This window comes from Panthera uncia, chromosome A2 (assembly GCF_023721935.1).
Source record: "Panthera uncia isolate 11264 chromosome A2, Puncia_PCG_1.0, whole genome shotgun sequence".
NCBI classification, from domain to species: domain Eukaryota; kingdom Metazoa; phylum Chordata; class Mammalia; order Carnivora; family Felidae; genus Panthera; species Panthera uncia.
Genome location: NC_064816.1, coordinates 148,422,852 through 148,447,851, shown reverse-complemented (window position 1 = coordinate 148,447,851; position 25,000 = coordinate 148,422,852). Strand labels below are relative to the sequence as shown.

Genomic DNA, 25,000 nt, shown 5'->3' with positions numbered 1-25,000 from the left:
CCGTAAGGGTCAGGACGCCACACTGTTTATCCTTGCCTCCCCAGCCCCGAGTATATGCTCGGCACACAATAAAACAATAATTAGATGGGAACCAGAATTCTATGAGGTCAGGTCTCACAGGTCCTTTGCTCTACCAGCTACGATATGTTTAATTCTCAGTAAACAAGTACTTGAGAGCTTTCTGAGTGTGAAGTGTCGGCCTGTGCACTGGCCGTAACACTTCTGCCATGAGCTGTGATTCAGCAGAGCCAAACCTAAAATGACTAAGCACGAACCACAGCGTTGGTGGACAGGGATTCTTAAAAATATGTACCTTCCTTTCTCGTAAAGAGTTAACTGTGATGCCCCAAACTTTGTTTTTTCCCTCCGCTCTGGGGTCAGGAAAGGAGGGAAGGCACAGGACATACCCAGGACCTGCATTCGCTACACTCGACAGACCACCATAGTAAGACCAAATAACAAACTTTAATTTGAATATATTACAGTAGAATATCATCATTCTTTTGAAGTACAAAAATAGTTTAAAATGTTTTCCATTTGCAAGTAATATTTGCTACCAACTAGAAAAGGTGCATCGACGCTCTGAACTGTACCCATGACACCACATTCCTAAGCCTGCACCTTCTTCTCTCCTGTATCATCAATCACATGTAAGAAAAGCAGCCATGCAACAGGACTCTGCAATCTTGAGACCCCGCCAAGACATTCCAGAAGGATCCTTAATAACAATTGGATGGTATCTCTCTAAAACTAGCCTTTATGCTTTTTTGGCTCAATTCTATAGATTAAAAACTTTTTTAAAAAACTAGTTTAAAATTCCAGGAATTGCTATTTTTGGAGTATCAGCTTTCCCCCCCAAAACAGGAAAATGACAGGGACGAGCTAGAGCGTTAAATTCAACAAAAGCTCATTTAGAAGTAAATCACCACCAGTGGAAAAGCTTACCGAGTACAGGAGATCTGACGATAATGGAAATTAACCGGAAGACAAATTCCATTGCCAAAAGCCATTGAGGAGTTCCGTCTTTTCCCACTATTATGTTTGCTCATATTTCAAGTGAGCTTAAGTAAGAATCACAAGGTAATTCTAAAAATCATATTGGGTTCTGCCCAGATCTGATCCACCTTAGATGCTGAGAACCAACTACTGAAAAAGGACGAACGACAACATGAGAACACAGAAGCTTTGGCATATGAAAAATGATAAAATTTTGTTTTTTAAAATGCAGTTATTCGGGCCACTTTAGTTTGACTTGTGCTCCGAACTGATTAGATCTGGGTCTAAGATCAAAGACAGGAACTGAAAGAACCCCTTGCAAGTGTCCGGATGGCCAAGGCTACCTGCAGTCGCTGGTCTTCTCCTGCCGCGTTCCCGGCTCCATTTTCTAGGACTCCCTCAGCCACCGCCGTGCTGGGGGTGCGGGGACAACGGGCGCAGTGCCTATGGGACTTCTCTAAGCTGTCTGCACTGCTTCAAGGAGTTAGGACGCTCTTTCAGTTCTCATGCGGGGAGGGGTGGCTCTGCACTTTCTACACCTGTAACGCTGGGTGCCTTAAGCTAACAGAAACAAAATACATGGTGTAGAAACAAAGGTAATCTGCTACATCAAAACATGTATGTGTATTTTCTGAAAATCAGTTGTGAGTCTAAAAGTGCTCAGTGATAGGTTTACGTTGCAAGAGCTCAGAAACCCGGGGCTGGAATAGGACTTAGGACAGAGTCCAGCTATTAGGAAGTCCCTCAAAGGGCTCTGCACAACCCGTGTTTATTATCATTATATTAATAAATGGCCCCACTGCATACATAGAGCCTTTGTAGCCCTACATTCAAAACTGATGTCTATTCAGCAAAACATATGAAAAAGATCCTTAACCTGTTTTGTTCCCTAAAATATAATGGAGCAGTGACTAATGAGATTTGCATACTATTTCCTGAATACCTTTAAATGTACCATACAGATTTTTTTCATAGTATGCACCTTTTAAACAGCTGTAATACTCCTGTTTCTTTGATGATAAATAACATGTTATTTATCATCAAAACTACTGAAAGAGTAATCCCCGAAGTCCATTATCTATTAATGACTGGACAGTTTGATAAAGGATCTTACTGCCACTCTTAGAATCATGTTGCTATTTCTAACCTCTGCTCTCCTAAGACTCAGAAATGCATTACAAAATTCTTTATGGAATGCCCCAGTGACATGGGATGATGTACAGATGACTAAAATGAAGAGGACAGAATGACGGTGGCTCTTGGGCATTAAAGGCATTTGTTATTGGAGCGATGGGAAAATGCCATGGAATGCTAACATTAAAAAAAAATTATGCCATTCTCCTTAAAGTCAGTTATTACATAAGAGTTCTCTGAGTATTTTTGGAAGAAAGGCACCAAACAAATCCAAAGTCTTATTGCTAGTCGGATCACACAGGGGCCGGAGCACGGACTATGGTGCTTAGTTCAGCCAGGAGGTTAGGTCTAAGCGAGTCAAGTCACTGATCTTGAGGCTCAAAGAGCAAGGAAGGAAATGTCAAAAAATAGAGCCCTGCATCTTACATTAAACTTGAGGAATTCTCCTGAATTTCCAATTTTACAGCAAAGCGGTGACCAGTTCCCCAGGACTCTGGAGCTATTTTAGATAGGCACTCTGTTTTCTTTGGCCCATTTCTTCATGATCCGGATGATGTACTCCACCTGGGTGTTCCCTGTGCTTCTCAGTAAATGGAGTACTTCTCGAAGGGTCTCTCTGGGGGAAAGATTTGAAGGGACAAAGAGTTTCAATAAGCATGTAAATTAACAGATCTAATCAACTCATACTTGTTCTTCGCTCCTTCCAGTAAGGCATTTTTGGTAACAGACTATTTCACTGTGTATTCACAAACCAGTTATGGACTTCCAAGCCTTCTATTTTTTTTTAATGTCTATTTATTCATTTTGGGGGGAGAGAAAATGAGAGAGAGAGAGAGAGAGAGAGAGAGAGAGAGAGAATGAATGTGTGCGAGCAGGGGAGGGGCAGAGAGAAAGGAGAGAGAGAATCCCAAGCAGGCTCTGCACTGTCAGCACAGAAGCCCAACATGGGGCTCGATCCCACAAACCATGAGATCATGACCTGAGCCAAAATCAAGAGCTAGACGCTTACCTGACTGAGCCACCCAGGCGACCCCAAGCCTTCTATTTTTATGGTAGAATACTAAAATGGAAATTCTATGAAATCCTTTTCACCAACCCAAGTTTTCCTGTTTACTTATACTATCCATACACAGGCTATTAATCTTTCTGGCCTAACATGATGTAAGTATTCCTATCTCTATGCCTATTCTGCATGACCAAGTAGAACGAGGGTTGGGTTCAAAGAATTAGGTTCAAATTCTAGCTCCATACTAACAAGTTGCTTCTCTGAGTCCAAGACCTCTCTCTCTCTCTTTTTTAAGACTTTATTTTATTTATTTTAATTCAAGTTAGTTAAAATACAGTGTAGTCTTGGCTTCAGGAGTAGAACCCAGTGATTCATCTCTTACACATGACACCAGTGCTCATCCCAAAGATTTTATTTTTAACGTTTGTTTGTTTATCTAATTTTGTTAATGTTTTATTCTGGAGAGAGAGACAGAGAGCGCAAGCAGGGGAAGAGCAGAGAGAGAGGGAGACACAGAATCCAAAGCAGGCTCCAGGCTCTGAGCTGTCAGCACAGAGCCCGATGCGGGGCTCGAATTCACAAACTGAGAGATCATGACCTGAGCTGAAGTAAGCCACTTAACCCACTGAGCCACCCGGGCGCCCCAATGTTTATTTATTTTTGAGAGAGACAGCGAGAGAGCATGAACAGGGGAGGGGCAGAGAGAGAGGGAGACAGAGGATCTGAAATAGGTTCTGTGCTGACAGCTGACAGCAATGCAGGGCTCAAACTCATGAGACAGGAGATCGTGACGTGAGCTGAAGTTAGAAGCTTAACTGACTGAGCCACCCAGGTGCCCCCAAGTTCTCTTTTGTTTGAGGTGGTAATCACCTTAAACTGGGTGTCACCACCATATTTGTAAAATTTTATAAAGCCAGAGTAATGGATGATTTCTTCAAGAAAATTAATATATTAGGGTCGCCTTGGTGGCTCAGTCGGTTAAGTGTCCAACTCTTGCTTTTGACTCAGGTCATCATCTCGCAGTTCATGGGATTGAGCCCCATGTCAGGCTCTGCACTGACAGCACAGAGCCAGCTTGGGATCCTCTCTTTCCCTCTCTCTCTGCCCCTCCCCCTCATGCTCTCTTCCTCTCTCTCAAAATAAATAAATAAACTTTAAAAAAAATTTTTAAAGAAAATTAATATATTAATAAATATGGAAGGGAAGAAAATTCAGGGCCAAGATTTGGCAAATACCCAGTGTTTATGTTTCAAGTAATTTAATTTTAATTAAAATTAAAACTCATGTTTTATGTAATGCATACTAAAACTTCCCTGTTACCTTATCAAATGTATAGGTGACTCTGCCTATGGATCCTCTTCCCTAAGATTTCACTCATATTTTCTATTTCTGTTTTTTATTTCAGGCATCTTCTTTCACCTAATCAAATTCTTTTTTCTTTTTAAGTTCATTTATTTATTTTGAGACAGAAAGGGAGGGGGGGCAGAGAGAGGAAGAGCCAGAATCTCAATCACATGGGCTTTGAACTCATGAACCGTGATATCATGACCTGAGCTGAAATCAAGAGTCCCATGCTTAATTGACTGAGCCACCCAGGCACCCCATCCTAATAAATTTCTTTAAACCAGTATTTAGGAATGGAATCAGATACAAGGAAGAAAGTAATTTTTGATATATTATATACTTATAAAATAACCACATCTATTTATACACCAGTAACAAATACATTCCACAAAGTTATTTTTAGAAAACTGAATTTAGTTTTAAGTATTTTAATTTTTGTTATAAATGGAGCTGTATGTTACTTAATTCTATGTAATCTACTGTCTCAGTTATTTCCTGAAATATAGGGAGACAAAAAAAAAAATTATCAACCATACCCACTCCATTCCTAAATCTTTGAAGCCCAAAGTAAGTACACAAGAAAAAGCTAACAGCCAAAGAAAAGAGTAGAAGAGATAGAAAGAGACTTTTTTAATGAAAATGACAATTCATTTGGAGCCAAATATATATCTTACTCTTACATTTGAAAGCTATAGTATACTCAATGTCCCCAGTAAAAATGATTTGGAACATAAAAAATTTCTGGAGAGAAAACATCAGATAGACATATAAAACATCTTAATCTTCTATTCATCATTATAAAACATCATTATCGTTTTGGGTTTTCAGAAGATGTAATACAAGAAAATAATTCTTTTCCCTTACAAACACCAAAAGAATAGAGGTAGTGTCTCTTTTGGATTACTTACTTGGGTTCTCGTCCAGCTAAGATCATCTGGAAAATGCCCACACAGGCTCCCCTCTTGCCTTCCCAATATTCAGGGTTAGGATCCAGCCTCTCTAAGACATCAAAAGCTTTGGCTGAATAGTAGAACTGGCCCATCTGATTAAAAGAAAGTATTGTGATAATACTTGTAATCTAAAGATTGCACTGAATGAAACGAAATGTAAAGACAGCGTGAAACAGAACTATATAAAAAATGGTTAGTGATGACATTTTCAGCTAGCAAATTAGATAAATTTCAATTCCTTACTAAAACTAAAGAAGGAAAATCACAATTTGAGTACATGGTTCAATTTATATCAGTTTTCAAAAACGTAACATTTTTCCTACATATAGTCAAGTTATGCTGTAATCAACACATCTGTCATTTCTTCTAATTATACTGTACTCTTTTTTTCAAGCTTACTTATTTGAGAGACACAGAGATAGCAAAAGTGGGGGAGGGGCAGAGAGAGAGGGAGAGAGAGAGAATCCCAAGCAGGCTCCGCGCTGTCAGGTTTCCTCAACACATTCTGTAGGTGACTACTATCATTCATTTTACGTTAATTTGATCATGTTCAACCCAAGAGAACATGACTTTTCCTGACCTTGTTCCTAAATTCTTAAAATGCCGAGATGGATACTGACTACTACTCTAAACATCAAATCTTCTAAACACTTAATTCATTTTGACAGAACTCTTTCCCAAATATACTACACATTTCCTCTGCCATGTAGAGCATGCCAAATACTATTAAACTGTGCTTAGGTGAGTTTTCTTAACTGGCAGCCAAAAACATATAGCATTGCCATTTTGTTGAAGTCTTCAACTTGCTGGGCAATCCTCCTCGTTCAGTGTGGTTTAGTTACCTCTCCACTCCCATAAAGTGCTATTCTAAACCTTTGCTAATTTCCTTAAGATCTCTACTGCAGTCTTAGCATTTGTCTATCCTTCAAGGAAAACACAACCTTCCTCCCTTCAGCTCAAATTATGCTCGTACTCGCATTCATCCTTCCCTCGTTTCTGTACATTTCACAGAAAGAAGTGTTCTTATTCCTTTTCAAGGTTAGTCCTTCTTCCTATGTGCTCTTCAAAAAATTATTTTTGGAGAAATAACACAGATATAGAATGGTGCCTGAAACATTAATGTACAATTTAATGCATAAAACATGAACACAAGAGTAATCCCTGCTCAGGTCAAGAAACAAGACATTGACAGCTATTTAGCTCTGTGTCACTGCCAGACCACAGCCCTCTCCTTCCCTCCAGAAGCAACTGCTATGCCAACTCTTATGGTCATCAGTTCTTTGACTTTTTTTATACTTATGTATATACCTTTAGACAATACAATTAAACTTTCGTCTTTCAAGACTTTATCTTTATGAATATCATAAATATTCTTCTGTGTCTTGCCTATGTTAAGATGCATCTATATGGCTGGATATAGCTCTAGTCGGTTCATCTTTAAAAATTACTTATTTTGAAATAATTCTAGACTTATAGGATGTTTTGGAGATAGTACAAAGAGGTCCCATATACCTTTTTCTTTTCTTTTCTTAAAGATTTTATTTTTAAGTAATCTCTACACCCAACATAGGAATCAAACTCACACTCCCAAGATCAAAGAGACATGCTCTAGCAATTGAGCCAGCCAGGTACTCTAAAACTTCGGGGTTTTTTTTGGTTTGTTTTTTTTGTTTTTTGGTCCCAGGTACCTTTCACCCAAATTCCCCAGTTACAGCTTACTATAGTGCAGTATCACAGTATCTAAAACCAGGAAATTGACATTGCTACAATGTGGGTGTATAGTTCTGTCATTTCATCAAATCTGTAGATTCACGTAACTATCAAGATACAGAACGATTCCATCATCACAAATCTGTCCTACCCTTTTATAGACATACACACTCCTCTCCCTGTTGATCATCCTTAACTCCCAGCAATCACTAATTTGTTCTACATCTCTATACTTTTCATTTCATGCATGTTATGTATATGAAATCAAGCAGTATGGGACTCTTTTGAGATTAGCTTTTTTCACTCAGCATAATGTCGTTCTTATTCCTTATTAATCCAAGTTATTTTGGCACAGTACAGGGAGTATAGTCAATGGTTCATAATAGCATTGTATGGTGGTAGATAGTAGCTACACTTGTGAGCACAGTATAACATGTAGAGTTGTTGAATCACTGTGTTGTACACCTGAAACTAATGTAACATTATGTGTCAACTATACTTCAATTAAAAAAAAAATCCAAGTTACTATGTATATCAGTAGTTGGTTCCTATTACATAACCTTGAAAAAGCAGGAGGCACCTCCACCCAAAGTTTGGTTTGGATGTTGAGAGTGATGATGCCATACACACACCAAGAGAGCATGGAAAGATTTCTTACTTAAATAATTGAGATCTCTGGGAGGAGTAGGGCAGGCCTCTTAAGAGAGAGCAAGAGAACAAATCTCTTAAGAGATTTTTATTGTGGTTGGGGCTGGGGCTGGGATGAGGGTTCCTGAGCACCAGCAGGGGCTCATGTGGTCTGAATCACCTGGTGGCACCAGAGAAGGGAGTACCTAGCTTTTCTTATCATTTTGTCCAGATGTGGGGCACAAGGGGAAAAAGGAAGGGTGAAGCTTAAAAGGTGTCAGCAGTCAAACATCAAGAAAGGCAGTCAGGACTGTCATCACCATTCCTGTTTATTAATAAGCAGTAGTCCATGCCAAACCGGTTTGTTTAACCATTCACTACTGAAGCACATTTGGATTATTTCCAGTTTTTGGTTATTATAAATCAAGCTGCTATTGACATTGGGAATAGGTATTTGTATGGATACAGGTTTCATTTCTGAGACAAATGCCCAGGAGTGTGATTGCTGAGTCATATGGTAAGCATGTGTTTGTTAAACAAATTTCTTAATTCACAGTATATATTTTTTCTGTCCTTTTACTTTCAACCTACCTATATCACTATATTTGAAATGAGTTTCTTGTAAAAAGTACATAGTTGGGTCTTGGTTTCTTATCCACTCTGTCAACATCTCTCTTTTAATTGGTATATTTAGACCATTTACATTTAATGTGATTGACATGTTAGAAGACTTAATTCTGCCATTTTTTCCCCTATTTGCCCTTTCTATTTTTCCTGGACAAGGACATCTCATACATGTCTCTGTAGTTTGCAGCTGGAGAAAGACATGATTGTGCAATTAGCACAGAGGGAGGACAAAACAGCCTGGGCTTAACCTCTCCAGTCTCCTCCTATACGTATCTTTTTCTTGCTTTTTCTATATTGTAGTAAATCTTAGCCATGAGTGTAACTTTGAATCCTCTGAACCCTTCCAGTGACTCACCAAACTAGTGGGTGGTCATGGGACTACTGTGACAGTAGGTAAGACTGAACTGGTTTTTAAGGTCCTTCTCTTCTTTTTAAGGTCATTAACTCCATCTTCCTCTCATCTCCGTAGGGCCTTCTTCCATCAGAAATGCCCCCATTCTCTTGAATCTCTAACCTCCCTGTCCAACAGCTCCTCTGCCTAACGATACTTTAACTCCCTACTCTAAAAACGAACAAACAGGGGCGCCTGGGTGGCTCAGTCGGTTAAGTGTCCGACTTCAACTCAGGTCACGATCTTGCGGTCCGTGGGTTCGTGCCCCGCGTCAGGCTCTGGGCTGATGGCTCAGAGCCTGGAGCCTGCTTCTGATTCTGTGTCTCCCTCTCTCTCTGCCCCTCCCCCATTCATGCTCTGTCTCTCTCTGTCTCAAAAATAAATAAACGTTAAAAAATAAAAAATAAACAAGCAAACAAACAAAAACAACCTCTCCCTCCACCTGTAAAAATACTCCCCGCCCCACGTCCTTAACCATGGTTTTCCTTTTAAGTTAGCGTCATGTTTCCCCCCCTTATCCTCAGCATCCATTTCTTTGTGGTCTACGCTCACTGTGTCGGCTTTCTAATCTCATTCTCTTCTCTACCCACTATTGTTTTCTCAAGTCTCATGCAGTTCCAACAGGTTGCAGATTTGTCATGCTCCTCCCTAGGCTTTCGATAAAACTGAAACAAGAAAAAGAGGAATGAAAAGCCCCCCCCCCCCCCCCCCCCCGGTTCTTTTCTTTCCTTTATATCCATCAGCATCCTCTGTCTCTTACACTGATTCTTCTATTTCTATGCCTTAAACACTGGTGTCCGTGTGGTTCCTCACCCCATTGGCTGGTTAACCTCACTGTCGCCCACACTCTCCTGCTACTGCTGCCGCCGCCACCACCACCACCACCGCCGCCAACTACTGTTAACTTCTACAATTGTATCTCTAATCCCGACCTCTTACAGGAACACCTGAGCTCCAGGCTCGCCATAATAATTTCCCACAGGTAACATCTCTAGCTGGAGCCCCAAACACACTTCAGATTTAACACATCTACAACTGAACTAAATTCCCGTCTGAATGTTTTCTTTCCCTCTGGTTCCCCTAACTCGCTTAATGTCATTGCCATCTACTAAGTCATGTTAAACATTTTCAAGTTTCCTATGTTTTACAACCTTTTCCATTGGTAGTGACTCACTTTATTTTTGTAATGATTCACTTTGAAATGAGCTGTTATTAATTTAACACTAGTCTAGTGTTACCTAAATATTCCCCAATAGGAACCTCCAGAATGTGAGGTTAATTTGTTAAAAAACTTCTAATCTATAGGATAAGGCCCCAAAGTCCTCCCTCCTTCTCCCTGCCTTTCCAGCTCCCCCCCCCCCCCCCCCCCCCACACACACACACAGCTAGTCTTTTATGAAACCTGATTGCTTCTTATTCTCTTTTCTGGTTCCTTTGTCTCTCCAGTCTACTATTTGCCCCTAAGTATTCCCTAAGGTTTGGTTTGCAACTCTCTACTCTTCTCACTTTACTTCCTTACCTAGGTAATCCTGTTTATCAGGGCTTCGATTACTATTGAAATGGTGCTGATTTCTCCAAATCTACGTCTCTAGATTTCAGAGGACATTTTTCCTGATCTTCAGAATTAAGTTTCCAACTCCCACATGATTATCTCTACCTGGATGATATCTAAAGATTCAGAGTCTTTAGAAATCTAAAACAACCTCTCTAAATCATTGTTTCATATACATTTCATATTTCACTTATATGCATACATATTTGATATGTATATAAAATCGTGAAATGCTGTCTATCTCTGAATTCATATGTTCATAAAAGGGATGACATTTCTTTTTTTTTTTTAGCATTTTATTTTTAAGTATTCTCTACACCCAATGTGGGGCTTGAACTCACAACCCTGAGATCAAGAGTTGGATGCTCCTCTGACTGAGCCAGCCAGGAGCCCCAGGGATGACATTTCTGACATGGCCATTTAATCTCTAGGACACCCTGCCCTAATATTTGGCCAGTGTAGCACTGTGTGACTGACCTTCAGTCTTCCCTTTAGGTGTCACTTGGACTCACCTTGTAGCAGTCATTAGCAATGAGCTGTAAGAGGCTAAAGGACTCGCCAGAAGTTTCCATCTTGAGATACAGTTCCCAGGCTAGTCTTGGTTTCTTATTCATTATATCTACAAAAAAAAAAAAAAAAAAAAAAAGTTGGGGCATTTATTTATTTATTTGTTAGAGAGAGAAAGAGCATGCAAGCAGGGGAGAGAGAGAAAGAGAGAAAAAAAATCCTAAGCAGACTCCACGCTCAACACAGATCCTGACATGGGGCTGATCCCATGACCCTGAGATCATGACCTGAGCCCAAATCAAGAGTTGGACACTCAACTGGCTGAGCCACCCAGGCGCCCCAGAGTTTTGCCTTTTAAATGTGCAGGAAATACAATTCTGCATCTTGCTATTCTTTGGATTTGGTTCTATGTTCCAAACAGACAAAGGAATGGTAAACAGCCCTTATGTAGAAAGCTTGCAGGGTCATCATTAAGCTGGTTCTCCATCAGAACTCTACCATACGTAAGATATTTCAGTTAGGATTCACAGAATTATGTCTTTTTAGATTGGGTTGATTTCCAGTAGTTCCCACTTCGCTCATCTGCTCAAAAGTCACGTATCATTCATTAAATCCTTCTCATACAGTTTCAGCCTCACTGAGAACATGTGATTGCTGAAATTTTTCTGTGACTTCAAAAACTCTGTGAACATTTTAAATCCGAGTGAAAAAAAAGGAGCAAGGAAAGATAATGAATAGGGGATGACAGACAGACAAAGGTTGTAGGCTACATAGTATTTTAAAAAATTATCGTTTGTGGGATTGAGCCCATGCTGTAGGCACGGAGCCCGTTTTAGATTCTTTCTCCCTTTCTCTCTGCCCCTCCCCAGCTCATGCACATATACACTCTCTCAAAATAAATAAACTTTAAAAACAGATTAAAAAATATGTTTCCGACACATTACCACTTTTCAGGCCTTCATCATAATGAAAAGGTAAAATTAGCCTACTTAACACAGAATACTGTAAACTGAGATTCTGGAAACTTGAACAGGGCTGAAGGAAGAACTTGACACCTTTCAGGACTATTCATGGAGGTCAATGTTGTATGGTAGAACCAACTACAGGGTAAATGTACGTAATACGTGTACATGGCCACCCTAATTGAGTAGCATTAATGATGCTTAATTTCAGTGTTTACTCATTCTACAAAAAAAATTAGAAATGTTCACTGTAGGGGTGCCTGGGTGGCTGAGTTGGTTGAGCATCCGACTCTTGATTTCAGCTCAGGTCATGATCCTGGGGTCGTGGGATTGAGCTCCATGTCAGGCTCTATGCTGGGCATGAAGCCAGCTTGGGATTCTCTCTCTCTCTCTCTCTCTCTCTCTCTCTCTCTCTCTCTCTCCATTTGCCCCTCTCCCTGGCTTTCTCTCTTTAAAATAAAAAAATAAAACAAGGGGCACCTGGGTGGCTCAGTCAGTTGAGCGTCCAACTCTTGATTTTGGCTCAGGTCATGATCTCATGGTCATGATCTCACGATCAAGTCCTGCATCAGCCTCTGCACTGACAGCCTGGAGCCTGCCTGGGATTCTCAGTCTCCCCTCTCTCTTTGTCCCTCCCCTGCTTGTGCTCTTTTTTTCTCTCTCTCTCAAAATAAATAAATAAAATTAAAAAAAAAAAACCCTTAAAAATAAATAAATAAATAAATAAATGTTCACTATAATTTCTATCCAGAAGATTATGCAACAGAGAAGAAAAAGAGGATTCCTCTGTAACATTTAAAAGATGACTCACAGCACCGAGCTAACCAACTGAGGTAAATGTAGTCATTTTTCATCTTCTCACTTTGGATTAAAAGGAAAACCTGTAAGAAGAGGAAAGAAAAGGAATAAACATGAAGATATTTTTGCAATAAAATATGGGCTTGCCTTAGGTTAACACTTAGTTGTAGCCTTACAGATGATCAAATGCTATCCAGACTGCTAAGTAAAGGACAAAACAGGGTGATGTTGACATACTTCTCTCAGTTATTGATCTCACAAGCTGGCAAAAGACTGGTAAGGATATATAAGATTTGAACAGAATAATTAACAACTGCACAATACACATTTGTTTAAGAACACCTGACCGTATTACTGGGTAGTAAAACAAGTCTCAACAAATTTTGAAGGGCTGGTGTCTTACAGACCACATTGGATAGCCACAATACAATTAAGTTAGAAATCAAAATAAAAAGCTTGGGAAAGATAATACACGTATTTAAAAATCATGAAACGCATTTTTTTTTCATTTTTTAAAAATTTACATCCAAATTAGGATATAGTGCAACAATGATTTCAGGAATAGATTCCTTAATGCCCCTTACCCATTTAGCCCATCCCCCCTCCTACAACCCCTCCGGTAACCCTCAGTTTGTTCTCCATATCTACGGGTCTCTTCTGTTTTGTCCCCCTCCCTGTTTTTATATTATTTTTGTTTCCCTTCCCTTATGTTCATCTGTTTTGTCTCTTAAAGTGCTCATATGAGTGAAGTCATATGATTTTTGTCTTTGTCTGACTGACTAATTTCACTTAGCATAATACCCTCCAGTTCCATCCACGTAGTTGCAAATGGCAAGATTTCTTTCTTTTTGATTGCCAAGTAATACTCCATTGTATATATACCACATCTTCTTTATCCATTCATCCATCGATGGACATTTGGGCTCTTTCCATACTTTGGCTATTGTGGATAGTGCTGCTATAAACATGGGGGTGCATGTGTCCCTTCAAAACAGCACACCTGTATCCCATGGATAAGTGCCTAGTAGTGCAATTGCTGGGTCGTAGGGTAGTTATATTTTTAATTTTTTGAGGAACCTCCATACTGTTTTCCAGAGTGGCTGCACCAGCTTGCATTCCCAATGAAACACATTTTAAATAAAATTTCACAAAGAAGGGGCGCCTGGGTGGCTCAGTCGGTTGAGCGTCTGACTTCGGCTCAGGGCACGATCTCATGGTTTGTGAGTTTGTGCCCCGCATCGGGCTCTGTGTTGACAGCTCAGAGCCTGGAGCCTGCTTCGGATCCTGTGTTTCCCTCTCTCTCTGCCCCTCCCCTACTCATGCTCTCTCTCTCTCTCTCTCTCTCTCAAAAATAAGTAAAGACATTAAAAAAAAATTTCACAAAGAAGACATCATAATGGAAGTTAGGAAAGAATTCGAATTTGAATAATAATAAGTGGAACAATTTGCTAAATAATAACAAAACTGAATTGAATAATTCAACTGAATTGCTTTGAATGATTCAGACAAATTAATCTACAGGGTTAGAAGTCAAAATAGTGGTTAGCCTCCGGGGAAAGAGACGGACTCAAACAAGTAGATGAAGGGATTTCTATGGGGCTAGGGTAATACTGTTTCGTGATCTGAGTACTGATTATCTGGATATGTTCGCTTTAAAAATTCATCAAGCTGTATACTTTGATTTGATCTGTACAATTTTCTCACTGTATGTTATGCTTTCATAAATGCTATCAAAAAAAGGAAAACAGTACATAGTTACAAAATCTATGTCTATTCATATTTTACTTTTTAACATAACCTAAGAACAAAAGAACTTTTCATAATCCTTTGCCCTTGAACATTGTTTCAGTGACAAAAAGATAACAATGTTTTTATTTTTATCATTTATTTTCAAGTTTTTACTTAAATTCCAGATAGCTAACATATTGTGCAATAGTGATTTTGGAAGCAGAATTTAGTGATTCATCACTTCCATCCAACACCCAGTGCTTACCATGTGCCCTCCTTAATAGCCATCAGGCATTTAGCCCATCCCTGCCTACCTCCCCTCCAGCAACCCTCAGTTTGTGGTCTATAGTTAAGAGTCTGTTTTATGGTTTGCTTCTCTCTCTCTCTCTTTTTTTTTTTTTATTTCCCCTATGTTTATCCGTTTTGTTTCACTCTGGAAAACAGTATGGAGGTTCCTCAAAAAGTTAAAGCAGACAGTGTTTATAAATAGAAATCATTCAAACGCATCAAAAGCAGATACCCACCTCTTCACCCTCGCTGGTATTGCCTGTTGCAGCTTTGGCTTGGGCATAATTAAAGTTAAAGATGTCATCATTGTAGAAGTAACTCTGGAAAACATCCCAAGAATAGGTCACATTGAGTATTAACATACAAAATATAAAAACATCAGTTATACCAGATAAACTCAAAGATCATTTTAAGGCACGGGCTGACACCACCAACATCACCATTGTAAAAGGGCCATCTCTATGAGTATCTTATCTCTGACACATTATATATAGTATTTTGTATACAAACTCATCTAGAAAATTCTATACTGACCTTAAATGAGTTGAGGTAAATCAAGACATCATCAAATTGCTTAAGCAGAAAGAAACAGGAAGCCATGCACTGCCTCCCGGGTATTGTATCTGAAATGGAATGGGAAAAGGAACCAGGTATATTCATGAAACTGCAAGTTCTCTTTAGCTGAGATTTGAGTCACTTTATAATTCAGAGATAGGAATGTATTCCAAGACCTCTTTCTAGATTCTGAGATTGTAGATTCTGTTCAGTGGACAAAACCCCAGCATAATGGAGGTCACACAGTACTTGAGGGTGACCAATGATCTCTCTTGGGCCTAACTCACAGACTCCAGAATGAACACACGCCCTGCAGGCTACGGTATTCCTCGTATGTTTTCCCACGTCTTTGAGTCTCTCACCCGTTCCAACACGTGCACACTCAACTAATGTGGCTTAGTCTTCACCATCACTTGTCTATAAGACAACCTAGCACTTCCAGATCAAATGGAGAAATAATTTGCCGTGGAACCAGCTGGTCCTGATCCTGAACAACTTTCTGTCTGATACCAGATTCCTGTTTGAGATAGTAGAGAATTAGTGTGACCCCCACCCTTGACACTGGGACTCCTATTCATTCTTGCTCTGTTTAATTTTCCCCCCACAGCACTTATCACAGTCAGATACACCATGTGATCTACTTAATTATTGTGTTTATTGTCTGTCCCACTGGACTGTATGCTCCACAAGGATGGAGGACTTGTTGGTTTTATTTCCTGCTACATCCCCAGCACCTCAATAAAGTTTCTTATATAAATGAATGAAATGAGGAAAGGAAATATTATTCAATAAATGGTCGTGGTGAAACATTTGAAAGAAAATGAATATTCAGGGGTGATAAAAATATTTAACAACCAGTTCACTACGAACACTGTCCACCAGAAAAGATGCTGGCCTTAGACAACTGGTGCAAACAGCCGTACCAGCTCCCACTGGCCAACTCACAGCCCTTCTGATAGCCCTTTCTCAAATCTTACACTCAATCTTGACCAATGAAATCAATACTTAAATTAAGAAAATAAAGCAACAAAACTACTAGTGGGAAATATAAGTGAATATTATATAACTATGGGGGTACGGAAGCATTTTCTAACCTACATACCCATGTATAATATCATCATAAAAAGGTAAACTTAATTGAATAAGATTTAAATATTTTTATATGTGAAAAAATACCACAGGCAAAATTGAAAGGCAAATGACCCGCCAGAAAAAAATACCTATGACATGATAAAAGTTGAATGCTTAGAAAGCCCTTGAAAAATCCAGAGAAGTTAACATTTCAAATCAAAACCAGAATCAGGGTGCCTGCGTGGCTCGTTGGTTAAGCGTCCCAACTCTTGACTTCAGCTCGGGTAATGATCTGTTTGTGGGTTTGAACCCTGCATCAGGCTCTGTGCTAACAGCATGGAGCCTGCTTGGGATTCTCTCTCCCTCTCTCTCTGCCCCTCCCCTGCTCACACTCTCCCTCTCTGAGTCAAAATAAATAAAAAATAAACATTAAAAAGAAACAGAATCGAATTTTAAGAACTCTTATGAACTAAAGATTACATTTATTCTCCTCTATTTATATATTCTCTCATCCCACTTTAGTTGAGATGTTGAGAAGAGCTAACCCAATACTCCCTCCTGTGTCTCTCCCACAGGACTTCCTACTTTATACTTTTCTTTCAAGCCTGACAGACGTATCTCCGGACAGAGACTCAAACTTCACCAGTCAATATATGAACCAACTCCAACAATTACAAATCATGTGAATGAGTACAGATTTCAGACATACCACACTCACTCGCTGACCCTCCCACCAGCTGGAAGAACTGCTGGGCAATTTTCATATGGTCCCTCTGAAAAACAAAGCAGAGCTGAGAGAGCTGATATAAGCTGAAAATATTTCATTTGTATTATACGTTATGCTTTTAAAATATTTGCCAGGATTTAATATATACCCTTCTTTCAAATCCTCTCCCAAACAAACTAATTCTTATTAGCATAAGCAACTAGAGAATCATAACCTGAAACTGAATTGAAACCAACCCAGGGTCAGATAAAAAAGAGAAAAAAATCTAATTCCCAAATTGTATCCTGAAAGTACCTTCATTGAATGAACTCATTCATTTAGTCATTCATTCACACAATGAACAGATATTTATTGCTCCTTTATCATATATCAGCCCTTGTGGTAGGAGCCATAGTTATAACAAGGAGTATTAAATACACTCATTCATTGATTCAGTGACTATTTAATGCCTATTGTAGAGGGAGCCAGAGATAAAAAGATTTATTTATATCTATTTTGTTCCAAAAAGAATGTAATGTGCCATATTCGTATGAATAAGTACTTAATTTTGGGCAGTGCTTATAAAAAGTCTTTGCCAAAGCAACAATTATCCCCATTTTACAGATGCCAAGATTACAGCTCAGAGGTGTGCAAGGTTAATGCAACTCACTGAAAGTAAGAATGAAGATGTGCGATGATTTGCAGTTGTTATTAGGTATAAACACACAGCTTAAAAATGGGGCTTTTAAAAGATGAAGCAACAATTCTTAGGCTGAAAGATTTCTTTTTTTGGTCTTTAAATAACATAGAATTCTTTTTACAATGGATTCTAGGTTGGGGGATATGGAGGAACGAAAGGAACTGCAAATGAGCCTAATCGTAAGCTTATTGCTGGCTGAACTTGAACGTTCACTTTGATCTTTTCCACAACAGTGTAACTGCAGACTGTACATTACCAGTGATTTCCTACTTACCGAACCCATTTCCTGGCCAAGAGCTGCATTGACCACTCCTTTGAGGATATACTCCTGGCAACATGGAATAACACTAATTACTGTTAAGAGAATGTGTAACTATGAGATGTCTTCCAAATTAATTTCAACTTAATACTCTCAATATATTATCAAAAGTTACCCAGAGTCACTTTTCTCTTTTCCATCCTTGGCTTGAATGAAAGAATTAGGAGACTTTGATTTGGTTTTCAGGAAAGTGTCCATATAACAGAATTCACCATATTTGTAAATTCTCAATCTTAAGCAGAAAAACTCAGTGGAAACTTTAAGTTTTATTTGAACTCAATGGAAAAAATTAACAATAAAATATTTATGTAATAATTTTTATCACCTTATTAGCCCCTGCCATTGTTAATAACAACAACATACACATTATTTTCTCTTTTCAATAATACAATAACTTTGTTTTCATAATAATCTTTTTCCTCAAAAAACAAAAAAGTATCCTGTAATTTCCATTTGTAAGGTATTCTCTCTTTTGGAGTCCTGAGACCTCACCTTCATCCCTTTCAGACATGGTTCTTTTCTTTAATAGACACCTTTTTTAGCAGCTTTATCAATTTTTTATGTAGGTACTATTTTTATTTAAGAGGGCTCATAAAAAGAACACAAAAGATGCCAAAGCTTTTATTTTTTTATTTGAGAGAGAGAGAGAGAGAGAGAGAGCGAGCATGAGTGGGGTGGAGGGGCAAAGAGAGAGAGAGAATCCTAAGCAGGCTCCACACTCAGCATGGAGCCCAATGTGGGACTCAATACAATGACCTTGGGATCATAACCTGAGTTGAAATAAAGAGTTGGAAGCTCAACCAGCTAAGCCACCCAGGCATCCCAATGCTGAAGCTTTTAATACACTTGAGAACTATACCTGCTTGGATTTCATAGGGTCTAGAAACATTTTCAGTCTTTCATTCAATAAGTACAATGTCTACAACATACTTGTGTACATAGTGTTGGAAATCCAAATAGACAATGGTCCCTGACTGCAAAGAGCTAACAATCTAGTAGGGGAAAGACAAATTACAAACAATTATACTAGTGAGATAAGTTTCTTTCTATACCTTGCTGTTAGTTCCATTGTAATCCTAGATTTAGGTTTTTTCACACCTCAACCCTTTTGAGGAAATGACCACATATAAGGGAGTTTAAAAACATAAAAAATCCAGAATATTCATTCTCATATCAAAAGTCTCACAGGACATTCCTAGATCAATATATATGGTCTTCCCTGAGCTTCTACAAGCAGGGATCTTCTCTAATATGCCTTCTTGCTACCTTTCTGAAATTCTGCTTTCAACAGAAGTTGGTTAGTAAAATGGTAACACATTTTCAATTACCTGAGGAGTAGTAGGTTCCAGATCCTTAATTAAGTTATAAGCTTCTTGAACATCATCTGAAATACAAGAAATAAGTAGCTATACTAGTCTATATTCCAGCAAACTCTTCTGAAATAGTCCCAAAAACATACGGTCCTTCAGTACTCAAACGTTCATGGGAAGTATGAGTTGTTTTATCTGTCTTCTAACTCTCCATCAAGTTCAATGTGGAGTAATTACCTTAAGGATAACCAAAATATCTTAGGAGACCCATAAGCCATGAAGCACCTAAAAAAGGGTTCAAGCTAAGAATATGGACTATTATATACCAATGGCATTGTAATTATACAAGAAAAACAACCGATTTTTTAAAAGAGAATATATATTAAGTTATATTAAGTATGTACGAGTGAAATGACATGAAGTCTGGGATTTGCTGTAGGGGGAGTATGGATGAAAAAATAATGGCAATATCTTGAAGACTGTTGAAGCTGGAATGAATACTTGGCTGTTCGTTTTGGGCATTTATACTATTTACTTTTGCTTAGTTTGAAATTTTTTATAATAAAAATTAATTTATAAAACACATACGATATTTAATTCCTGTCCAAAAGCCTACTTCATTGAGCTTATATATCAGATAGAACTGTTGACACGTTCATGTTCTTATTTTAATAAACACTTACATTTTCCTCGATGAGGAATATGTTGTCTGGTTGGTTTCTACCATGTACCTAAAAAGGCCCACACTGTTAGTCCGAGGTCCTTGACACAGCGCCACCACCAATGCATGGTAGCTCCTATCCTGCACTCATCACTGTTAGGTAAAAGACTGCTTTAGGCATGTGTCTACAATTTTAACCTTACTTAAGGGCAGTCAATGTCCATTCTCTTTGAATCATAATATTTCTCATAAGAAGCTGCAGGTAGAAAGAAACAGAGAGCAGACAACTAGACTAAATAAAAAATAGTTAATGACAAAGACTCAAGAAAACGTGGATGTACACTATACACAGGGGAACACTAGAAAAATAACTGTAAGGAAGAGGAAGGAAAAACGATGGAAAAACTGAAATCGATGGGTAGAGAACAAAAGACAGAAAAATAAAAGGAAGAAAGAAAAACAGAATGAGGGAGAAGGTTGGAGGCAAGAGAAAAGGTACGACAACAAATAAGCACCAATAAATTTGTTCTATCCTATGAACCTGCCGCAAATACATTTTTGGGAGTATTTTGGATTTTAAAAGTTAAGCAACTAGCTCAATCAGAGATTAAATGTTCTACCATATCTCGTTGTAAGCAAGACCAAGACAAGTTTTTCTTACCTTGACGAAGGTAGTAAATCACTAAGTTTAACCGAGCTTCAGGAATGACATCAACCAGGGGAGGCAAAACCTGCAAAGCCCCTTCACCTCCTCGGAAAACAACCTAACGACAGAAAAAGTCCATTATTATGGCAATAAGCATGAATGCACTTACTGGGGAAATGTGTAAGGAGCTGCCACTTATAACTCAGTTATTCTTTGAAAAGATGAATATATTTTTGAAGCTCTCAATATACACACGACTTTGACCTTTTTGAAAAAAGCCATTATCTAAATTATAATAAGTGTAAGCAACAGAATAAAGGCATACGCCTATTGCATACGTTTCCTTTTCATAAGAACTACAGAAAACTCTTAAAGTATCCAATAGTCAATAATAAAACATTTTCTAGACAAATATTCTATATCAAAAACTCCAGGAAGGAATTTATATAACCTTTTTGAGCCTTTTTCTTCATTATAAGGATTGAATGAGATCAAGAGGGGTAAATGTGTGGTACATAGTAGGTAACATTTAATGAATTGCATAAATAGTAGCGCCTACTGTTTGTCTGGGATTGTAGTAAGCACTGGCGTTGCAGCAAGAACAAGTCACTTCCTTGTCATTATAACACAGCTACACTCAAGTGGGGAGAGAGCCTCAAACAGCAAACACATAAGAATAGTGTCATATGCTAATGACAACGGCTAAAAAAAAATACTATCTGAGAGAGCAGTTTTATGCACTGTAGTTTACCCAGAGCCTAGCACAGTGTCTGGCACATAGCAAGCTGTTTCATAAATAACTACACAGAGATCGAGGCCATCAGGCATGAGCTACCCAATCTCTGCTTTCTACCTCAAAAATATCCATTTGGTTTCTTTCTTGATTCTTCCTTATCTGAGATGTTCCCTTCTTTTGCCAAGATTAATTCTTTCATCTAGTTTCTTGATTTCATGACTTCAAAAAAATTAATTCTAGTACAGTTAACATCAGGTGTACAATATGGTGATTCAACTATTCTATACATTACTCAGTGCTCATCATGACAAGTGTACTCTTAATCCCCTTCACATGTTTCAACCATCCCCCCACTCATCTCCCCTCTGGTAAGATGGCTATTTGTTCTCTACAGTCAAGAGTCTGTTTTTTGGTTGGTCTCTTTTTTTCTTTGTTCATTTGTTTTATTTCTTAAATTCCACATATGACTGAAATCATACGGTGTCTTTCTCAGACTTATTTCATTTGACTTCATACACTCTAGCTCCATCCATGTACCCCAAATGGCAAGATTTCACTCTTTTTATGGCTGAGTAATATTCCATCGTGTGTCTGTGGATTTGCTGTAGGGGGAGCAAAAGAATGAAACTGGACCATTTTCTTACACCAAAAGTGAACTCAAATGGATTAAGAACCTAAATATGACACCTGAAACCATAAACATCCTAAAAGAGAGCACAGGAAGTAGTTTCTCACATTGGCCATAGTAGCATTTTTCTAGATATGTCTTCTGTGGTGAGGGCAACAAAAGCACACAAATATATATATATTCATCCATTCACCTATTGATTGACACTTGGAGTGCTTCCATAATTTGGCTATTATAAATAATTCTGCAATAAATATAGGGGTACATATATAATTTTGAACATTTTCATGTTTTTCGTGTTCTTTGAGTAAACACCCAGTGGAATCCAGTGGAATTCTGGATCACATGGTAAATCTATTTTTAATTTTTTGAGGAACCCCCATACTCTTTTCCACAGTGCACCAATTTCATTCCATTAACAGTGCACACGGGTTCCTTTTTCTCCACATTCTCACCAACACTTGTTACTTCCTGTGTTTTTTATTTTAGCCATTCTAGCAGGTGTGAGGTGATATCTCATTGTGGTTTTGATTTGCATTTTCCTGATGATGAATGATGTTAAGCATCTTCTCATGTCTGTTGGCAATTTGGATGTCTTCTTTGGAGAAATGTCTGTTCATGTCTTCTGTCCATTTTTTAATTATCGGATTGGTTTTTTTGGTGTTGAGTTGTGTAAGTGGTTTTTTTTTTTTTGTTTGTTTTTTTTTGTTTTGTTTTTGAGAGAGAGAGAAAGAGCACGAGTGGAGTAGGTGCAGAAAGAGACAGAGAAAGAATTCCAAGCAGGCTATGTGCTGTCGAACAGAGCCCCATGTGGGGCTCAAACTCACTAACTGTGACATCATGACCTGAGCCGAGATCAAGAGGCAGATGCTTAACCGAATGAGCCACCCAAACGCCCCAAGTTGTATAAGTTTTTTATACATTTTGGATACTGACCCCTTATCAGATGTCATTTGCAAATATCTTTTCCCACTCTGCAGGTTGTTTTTGTGTTTTGTTGATTGTTTCCTTGGCTGGGCAGAACTTTTAATTTTGATGTTAGTCCTGTTTTTTTTTTTTGTTTTTTTTTTTTGCTTTTGTTGCCCTTACCACAGAAGACATATCTAGAAAAATGCTACTATGGCCAATGTGAGAAATTACTGCCTGTGCTCTCTTTTAGGATGTTTATGGTTTCAGGTGTCATATTTATGTTCTTAATCCATTTGAGTTTACTTTTGGTGTAAGAAAATGGTCCAGTTTCATTCTTTTGCATGTAGCTGTCTGATTCACCCAACACCATTCGTTGAAAAGACTGTCTTTTTCCCATTTCATATTCCTGCCTCCTTTGTTGAAGACTCATTGATCATATAATTGTGGGTTTATTTCTGGCCCTTCTATTCTGTTCCATTGATCTGTGTCTACTTTTATGCCAATACCATACTATTTTGATTACTACATCTTTGCAGTATATCTTGAAATCTGGGTTTGTGATATCTCCAGTTTTGTTCCTCTTTTTCAAGATTACTTTGGCCATTCAGGATCTCTTACGGTTCCATACAAATTTTAGGATTGTTTGCTCTGGTTCTGTGACAAATGCTGTTGGTATTCTGAAAGGGATTGCATTAAATGTATAGGTTGCTCCTGGTAGTATGGGGCATTTTAACATTTGTTCTCCCAATCCAGGGATCTCAGGATGTTTTAGTCAACCTGGATCTTGTTTCTCTATTAATTATTCTATCTTCATTGCTCCTGGTCCTACTTCTCAACTTTAAACATGCACAAGGGTTTTTGCTCTCTTGAAAAATCTTCCTCCCTCTGGATAGTGCCCTATTTTTTTCCTTTCTTTCAGTACCACAGTTCAAAAGTGTGTGGCTTTACTGCTTCAACTTTATTATCCTCTTACTCCTTAACCTCCTGCTTTCAGCACACTAGTAAACTTACTCTCACAAGTCACAAATTAACTCCTTTAACCAAATTCAATGGACTCTTCTGCCCAATGATGCTTCTGCAGTTTGGACTGATGGCCATAGCATGATCACAAAAACATGATTTACTAAATGTGTACTAAGTGCTAGATATTGTGCAAAGCATCTTACACACGTTACGTCATTTGGTCCTCACAAGAAAATACGGTAGGCACTGTAATTTCCCCTGTGGAACACCTGAGAACACTGAGTCTCAACAATGCTAAGTGACTCACCCAAAGGTCCAAAGCTAGTACATGGAATAGGCTGATTTTGACCTCAAGTCTGACTGCAAAAGCCAATGCTCATAACAACCATTTATATTCTGTAGTAATTTTAGACTTTGTTTTAAATTATAAAAGTATTATATGTTCAAAGGGGGAAAACTTATATATTACAAATGGAAAATTTCTGTATTCTCATTTCTCTCTTTAATCCCACTCTCAGAAGAGAGTCCCTATTTACTAGCTGACATACTCGTCCAGTCATATATACATATGGTGCTTCCTTACTCTGGCTGCACATTATATCCATCTGGGAAGCTTTTAAGAAAAGCTCCTTAAATACAGATGCTTTCAAAATAATATAAAAACAGGGAGGAGGACAAAACATAAGAGACTCCTAAATATGGAGAACAAACAGAGGGTTACTGGAGGGATTGTGGGGGGGATGGGCTAAATGGGTAAGGGGCACTAAGGAATCTATTCCTGAAATCATTGTTGTACTATATGCTAACTAACTTGGATGTAAATTTAAAAAATAAATTAAATTTTGGGCGCCTGGGTGGCTCAGTCGGTTAAGCGTCCGACTTCAGCTCAGGTCATGATCTCACACTCCGTGAGTTTGAGCCCTGCGTCGGGCTCTGTGCTGACAGCTCAGAGCCTGGAGCCTGCTTCAGAGTCTGTGTCTCCCCCTCTCTCTGCCCCTCCCCTGCTCATGCTCTGTCTCTCTCTGTCTCAAAAATAAATTTAAAAACATTAAAAAATTAAAAACAAAAACAAACAAACAAAAAAAAACAAAGATGGACTCGAGTTTGACTTTCGCCAGAAAATCCTTCCAATCATTGTAATCCACAAGGATAGATGTTCCTTGGTCTTGGCCAACA

The 25,000-nt window shown here is 38.5% G+C and overlaps 1 protein-coding gene across 5 annotated transcripts in view; it reads right to left on the bottom strand.

Moving 5' to 3' along the window:
• Positions 1 to 446: 446 nt before the first annotated feature.
• The window catches only part of IFT56 (intraflagellar transport 56), a 48,017-nt gene continuing 23,463 nt past the window's right edge, over positions 447 to 25,000 (bottom strand). For 2 of the 5 annotated variants that reach the window (XM_049641941.1, XM_049641943.1), the window contains 10 exons: positions 20,604 to 20,706; positions 19,300 to 19,355; positions 17,927 to 17,980; positions 16,956 to 17,019; positions 15,155 to 15,243; positions 14,857 to 14,940; positions 12,618 to 12,687; positions 10,850 to 10,956; positions 5,389 to 5,522; positions 447 to 2,746 (listed from right to left, as the gene is read on the bottom strand). In XM_049641941.1, coding sequence (XP_049497898.1) covers positions 2,635 to 2,746; positions 5,389 to 5,522; positions 10,850 to 10,956; positions 12,618 to 12,687; positions 14,857 to 14,940; positions 15,155 to 15,243; positions 16,956 to 17,019; positions 17,927 to 17,980; positions 19,300 to 19,355; positions 20,604 to 20,706 — 873 coding nt within the window. In that variant the 3' untranslated portion in view covers positions 447 to 2,634. Of the gene's footprint in view, positions 2,747 to 5,388; positions 5,523 to 10,200; positions 10,454 to 10,849; positions 10,957 to 12,617; positions 12,688 to 14,856; positions 14,941 to 15,154; positions 15,244 to 16,955; positions 17,020 to 17,926; positions 17,981 to 19,299; positions 19,356 to 19,964; positions 20,013 to 20,603; positions 20,707 to 25,000 lie in introns of those variants that run through there. The other 3 variants (XR_007460106.1, XM_049641942.1, XR_007460107.1) reach the window with 3 other exon arrangements.